Raw genomic sequence first — 6,034 nt, 5'->3', positions numbered from 1 at the left:
CTCTAGTTTTTCAAGATCATCTTTCACATGCCTAACCGCACCAATCTTTTTTGCAACAAGTGGGCAAAGTTTGTTCAGGCTTTCGGTTACACCATTAATAATTAGACCTTCAACAATCGGCATTCTGTCTCTCTAATGATTAGATATCAAACAACTAGCTACGGTAAGAGCTTATTTTCATAGAAGTCTATTTATGCTTTTCTATTTCTCTAAATGAATTGACTTGGTTAATCTATGTATAGATATATAATAGTAGTCAATTTATTAGACTAGTTCAACATCAAATGGGAACAAAAAAAGAAAACATCAACTAGGAAAGCACATTATGAGTTCAACAAAAAAAAGGAAAACACATTATGGGTAAAAAGGAGGCACCTATAGCAATCAAGTCCGGTGCTTATAGAAATTCCCTATTAATTTTGACTTTGCGAGCAGTAGAGTGGCATCTAAGTTAGGGAAATTTTATAGACAATGCCTAAAGTTGTTAAAGACAATATTTTTTTTAATCCAAGACTTGGTCAAAATAAATTGAGTAAGTATGGTTAGAGGCAATGTGGATATCCCTTCTTCTTCCGGCGAAAATTCGACTACCGGCGACCTTAATTCGAAAAACATAAAAAGTCCTTCCTCTCCTCTAGAAACCCTAGAATTCCTAAGAAGGGTAAAAGAATTCTCACAAATTTGGACAATGGCAAAAATTAGACGAGGTGGTGGCGGGGCTACTTCTCCAGCAGTCACCGGTAGTGCCGTTGCTTCTTCAATTCAGGTCAGTGTTTATGTTAGCCACGAAGTAATGATTGAATTAATGACCAGACTTCCAGTAAAGTCGCTTATGCGATTCAAGTGCTTAAGTAGAAGATGGTTTTATTTGATTCAACAAGACAAACACTTTATTTCATTACACTTTTCTCGATCAAAATCAAGTCAAACGCTCTTTATCACTTCGCGTAGCCGCTATTCATCAAGATTCTTTACATTATTTGTCGAAACGTAGCGTAGAGCAAATGGCAATAACTCCTAAATCATGTGACAGTTGTTTTCCTTCCTCTCCTCGGGAAACCCTAGAATTCCTAATTAAAGATTATACTTAAAAAAACATTGTCTTTAACAACTTTGGGCCTTGCCTATAAAATCTCCCTTTAACTTAATACAAGTTGAAACAAACTTAATAATTTAATGATTTTAATCAGTTATTGAAATTTTAACAACATAATGGATTGTCCACCCACTAAGTTTTTAAATTACGCTAATAGAGTATTATATATCAGGGTTTAGGTGAGGAAAACCATTTACCTCATATCTATTATAGTAAAACAACTCAGTAGTTATTCAGGGTATAAGTCTGGTTGTCCATTTTTGTTGGGAGTTTGATAGAGATCACATCCGACGACCGGTATAAAATCCTCTTTTTGTAATTCGAATCAAAACAAAAGGGTATTAGTGTCAATAATTAAGTTCTAACTTCTTCAAACTACCATTAGACTTTTATACCCTCATTTATATTAGATATTATCAGATCTTCTAACAAATTAACTGCAAGGCTATTGTTGACATTTAGTAGATACCTGGAGCTTGGAGGAGATCATGGGATATTATCAGATCTTCTAACAAATTAACTGCAAGGCTATTGTTCACATTTAGTAGATAGCCGGAGGAGATCATGAGAGGAAGAGAAATTATTGGGGAGAAAATCGGTTACAATATCCTTAAACTACATAAATCACTTCCCCTCGCCCCCACACATATTTTTCTCCACTAAATATGGTTTTATTTCTCTCTCCCTCTCTCCTCTTTTCTGCAACTTTCTATATTAATTTAGAATTTGATGTATGAAGATTACTAATACAATTGAAGTTGATAATTTCCAGAAAAGAATTTCAGAATGTTACGGCGTTAGCCAAAAGAGATCTGTCGCGTCCGTAGGACGCGGCGGAAACCTAGTATATTTATAACGGGAGATGCTAGAGTGTCCAGCTCAGTGCCCACTAAAATGCCCAGCTGACGTTGATTCACTAAAAGACAAGGTTTTTTCAAATTTCGACTACGGTGGGGACCGCTTTTATTTCTAAATGAAGAAATGGACACTCTATCATTTCCCATTTCTAAATGAATATATAATAATAGTCAATTTATTAGGGCAATTCAACATGCAATGGGAAAGCACTTTATTGTTTTTCTTTTTTAATGTTGTCCTACAGACAAAATTTGTGAGGAATTTATGAGTATTCACATTCTTTGCACCAAGTGAGCATAGTTTCTTCCGGATTTCAGTTACACCATTAACAATTAGACCTTTAACAATCTGCATTCTCCCTCTCTAATGATGAGATGATCAAATAACTAGTTAAAGGTAAGAGTTTGTTTTCCTAAAAGTCTATTTAAGTTTTTCTATTTCTCTCAGTGAATTTTTTTTTTTTGTCTGAATATGGACTACGTTTCTACATTAGTCATTTAAATGACATTGATACATCATCAGGATGTGATAAACACAATAACAACTTAACAACCGAAGCTAAATTATAAACGAAAGAGGCATAAAGCACAACAACATAATAAAGAAGCTTAAAGTCCGACAAACTTATTAATCATACTTTTCGTAACTCAAGTACAATAACCACGAATTCCACCCTATTGTGGGAATCGATCTTGGGACTTCCAGGTTCTTAGTGTTTATGTCAACACTTTTAACGACTTGGGCAACTAAGTGTTGACTTCTCTCACTGAATTGACTTGGTTAATCTATGTGAATACATAATAGTAGTCAATTTATTAGACTAGTTCAACGTCAAATGGCAAAGCGTATTATATAATTGGTGTAAATCTTGTCTTCATTTAGTTTGTCTTATTTGAATAATTGCCCAACAACATGGTTAGGATACATTATAAACAATTAGACCTTAAACAATGGTTATTTACTCTCTTTAATTATTAAATGATCAAGCAACTAGTTAGGGTTAGAGCTCATTTTCCTAAGAAAATCACTATCATGAATGTCGTATGCCCATATTGTTTATGTTCATATTAAAGTCATAGTCCAAAGCAAATGCTGGAAGGAAGAAGACAGGGGAGGGGGCAAAGCAGAATAAAAGTCCATCTTGCCTGTTAGTGGTGTATACTGGGCCAAGTTATAGAGCTTGGCTCGCACATGGAGCAACTAGGAGAGGCGAGTCAGGCCTGTCCCGTGTTAAAGCGGACTAGGCTGGTAAAGGACCAGTCTAGGCCGCTCTGCCCATCACGTTGGCCCAACCTGATTCACGCCACTATTAATTGTTTCGAACAATTTTCGTAATTGTGACTAAGAAGACCCTGACTCGGAACTGCAGTTTATCTTTGACTGTCTGCCTTCTGACACGACTAAATCACGATATTCGTCATCTGATAATTGTCATTAACACTATTTATAGTACTACAAGTATCCCATGACAACAAAAATGGACATAGACTCAGTTATTTTATGGGTGTTCACTAAAAAAAGCATATAAGTTTGAATTGAAACATCCAACATAATATAAAAGCAAGAGTGTATGATTTCAAGATATCTTATGATTATAATCCATAAATTTCATAAACCAAAGTATATAATTGTATTCTCCATAGAGTAAAGGCATAAAAATGAAAATTGTTCCTACCAAATCAAAAGAAAAATAAAAACTAAAAACAAATCAAACCAATACTAATTAAAAGAACTATCTAGACAACTATTTTCTTAATCTCTTTGGGCTTCATTTGAATATCACCACCGATAACATCTTCATCAGGAATGTACTTTCCCCAGTACCAATGCTTCTTCCAAACATGTGACATTTCTTCGATAGGAACTCCTTTTGTTTCAGGCAAAAAGAAGTAGATAAAAACGGTCATGACAAACACGAAAAACGCAAAGAAGAAGAACAAGCCAAACTTCATGTGACATAACATGGTTAGGAAGATTTGTGCGATCACGAATGTGAAGAACATGTTTACCGAAACGTTAATACTTTGAGCTGCTGATCTGATCTCGAGTGGGAAAATTTCACTAGGTACTAACCATCCAAGAGGACCCCATGACCATGCGAACCCCATTACGAATAAACATATGCATATCACTAGTCCCATAGCATAAGGCTTTGGAATCACTGCAATACCCGTCGTTCCGAATTTAATCCAGATTAAAACTCCTACTAGAGCCTGCACATTCAAATAAAGTTATGCATTAGATGGGATAATAGTTAGGGTTTAGGTTTTAAAGATGGGATAATAGTTAGGGTTTAGGTTAGAAAGATTGGATAATAAGAAAATTAGTTAGTTACCTGAAAGATGAACATTTGGCAACCACCTTCTAAGAATAAAGCCCTCCTTCCAAACTTGTCAGTGGTAAAGATAGCAACAAAAGTAGCAATAGCATTAACAACACCAGTGATCAAAGCAGACATAAGTGAAGCATTGTTACCAAACCCTATTGTTTGAAACAAGACAGGAGCATAGAACATAACCACATTAATCCCTGTGAGTTGTTGGAAAAATGGAATAAGTATAGCCATTGTCAAATGTGGTCTATATCTCTTTTGGAAAATATCATTCCATGGGTGTGTCACTTTCCTTGATGCATCACTAGCCGCCACTAAATCGTTGTATTCGTCTTCGACATTAACATTACCACGAATACGTTGAAGTTGTTGTTTAGCTTTTTCAGGTTCGCTTCTTTCGATCAATGAATTTGGAGTATCAGGGAGATAGAAAGCACCGAATGTCATAATTAGAGCGGGCACGGCCGCTAGACCTAAACTCCAACGCCATCCAGTACCATTATGAATCTTGTTTGTAAAGTAGTTAACTAAATTTGCACCCAAAATACCGAATGTGATCATCAACTGAAAAAACATATTAAGCGCTCCGCGGAATTTATACGGTGCCATTTCCGATAGGTAAAGTGGCACAGACTGCAAAATAAACAGAGAAAATTATTAAACAAAATTTTAGTTTTATTTTTAGACTTAAAACAAATATTCAAAGAAAAAAATTATTTCAATGATATATTGTTAAACTTATTGATGGATCAGTACACAAACCTCAGTACTAACTAGGTCTAGGGTTTTGCAAGTTAGGTCAAGACCAACCATGTAAATCCTATTGATATTGTTTGTACTGACTTAAACCCCTAAACTCTAAATCCTTAACAAAAAATAAATAGATGGGCGATACGACTATTTTGTATTCGATGAGTAGTTTTAAAGACGCCCCACTTACACATGAATGCCTTAGAAACTATGGTTAATTCAAAATATTATTAAGTAAAAGAGAATTAAAAATTAATGTTTACCTGATTAGCAAATCCAACACCGAAACCAAGTAAAATACGACCAATATAAAGCATGGCTAGATTTTGAGCAAAAGCATTGATGGCTGAACCACCAAGAAACACAAGACCACCGGCGAGCATAGATATCTTACGTCCGAAAGCCCTAGTAACGATACTAGCCCCCAATGAAGCTATAAGAGCCGCTATGTATAATGATGAAGTAAACATAGTGAGGAGTTCACTATCGAATTTGCAGTATTGATTGGCCGATACAGCTCCAATTTCTTGCTTATAAACTTTTGGAAAAAACTTTTGCAAAAAAGGTGTCATACCAGTCACTCCACCTATATATTTAATAACACAAAAAAGGGTAATCAAATTAGTCTATGGTTCATTAATTAGGCTCAACGCATAAAATAACCACATAATATAATGAAAAGTAGACGTACTCCAGACCTAAACCGAAATCGAAACGAGGACAAAAAAAAAAAGTATATAAAATCTAACCTGATATTCCAATATCATATCCAAAAATAAGACCACCACAAGCAGCAATTAGACAAGTAATGAAAACATGAGAAGTTAACTTCCCAGGATATTGTTTCCCTGTTTGTGTTGAAGATGACACAAACCCACCCGCCATTGTTAAACCCTAATAATCTCTCTCTTACTTTCTTCCTCTACCCTTTGTGAAGATGAAAGATATGAAGTGAAAGGACTAAGGATGTGGGGTTTTATAATGTATATTTTGGATAT

General features: G+C 35.1%; 1 protein-coding gene across 1 annotated transcript; it reads right to left on the bottom strand.

Moving 5' to 3' along the window:
• Positions 1-3,525: 3,525 nt before the first annotated feature.
• LOC147536270 (sugar transport protein MST8-like) lies at positions 3,526-6,034 on the bottom strand. Its single transcript, XM_086640807.1, has 4 exons — positions 5,786-6,034; positions 5,300-5,622; positions 4,290-4,919; positions 3,526-4,167 (listed from the first exon to the last, which is right to left on the bottom strand). The coding sequence occupies exons 1-4, from the start codon at positions 5,919-5,921 to the stop codon at positions 3,691-3,693; spliced, it is 1,566 nt and encodes a 521-aa protein (XP_086496933.1). The 5' UTR covers positions 5,922-6,034; the 3' UTR covers positions 3,526-3,690.

This window comes from Eschscholzia californica, unplaced genomic scaffold (genome assembly GCF_041429995.1).
Source record: "Eschscholzia californica isolate CP2 unplaced genomic scaffold, dmEscCali1.0.p SCAF_5, whole genome shotgun sequence".
Lineage (NCBI taxonomy): Eukaryota > Viridiplantae > Streptophyta > Magnoliopsida > Ranunculales > Papaveraceae > Eschscholzia > Eschscholzia californica.
Note: the sequence above shows the minus strand (reverse complement) of the source record. Positions and strands in the feature narration are given on the sequence as shown.

Coding starts and splice junctions, on each gene's coding strand:
- LOC147536270 (XM_086640807.1), bottom strand. CDS start 5,921: ATGGCGGGTGGGTTTGTGTCATCTTCAACACAAACAGGGAAACAATAT. Junction 5,623..5,785: donor ATATGATATTGGAATATCAG/GTTAGATTTTAT, acceptor TTAAATATATAG/GTGGAGTGACTGGTATGACA. Junction 4,168..4,289: donor GCCAAATGTTCATCTTTCAG/GTAACTAACTAA, acceptor TTGAATGTGCAG/GCTCTAGTAGGAGTTTTAAT.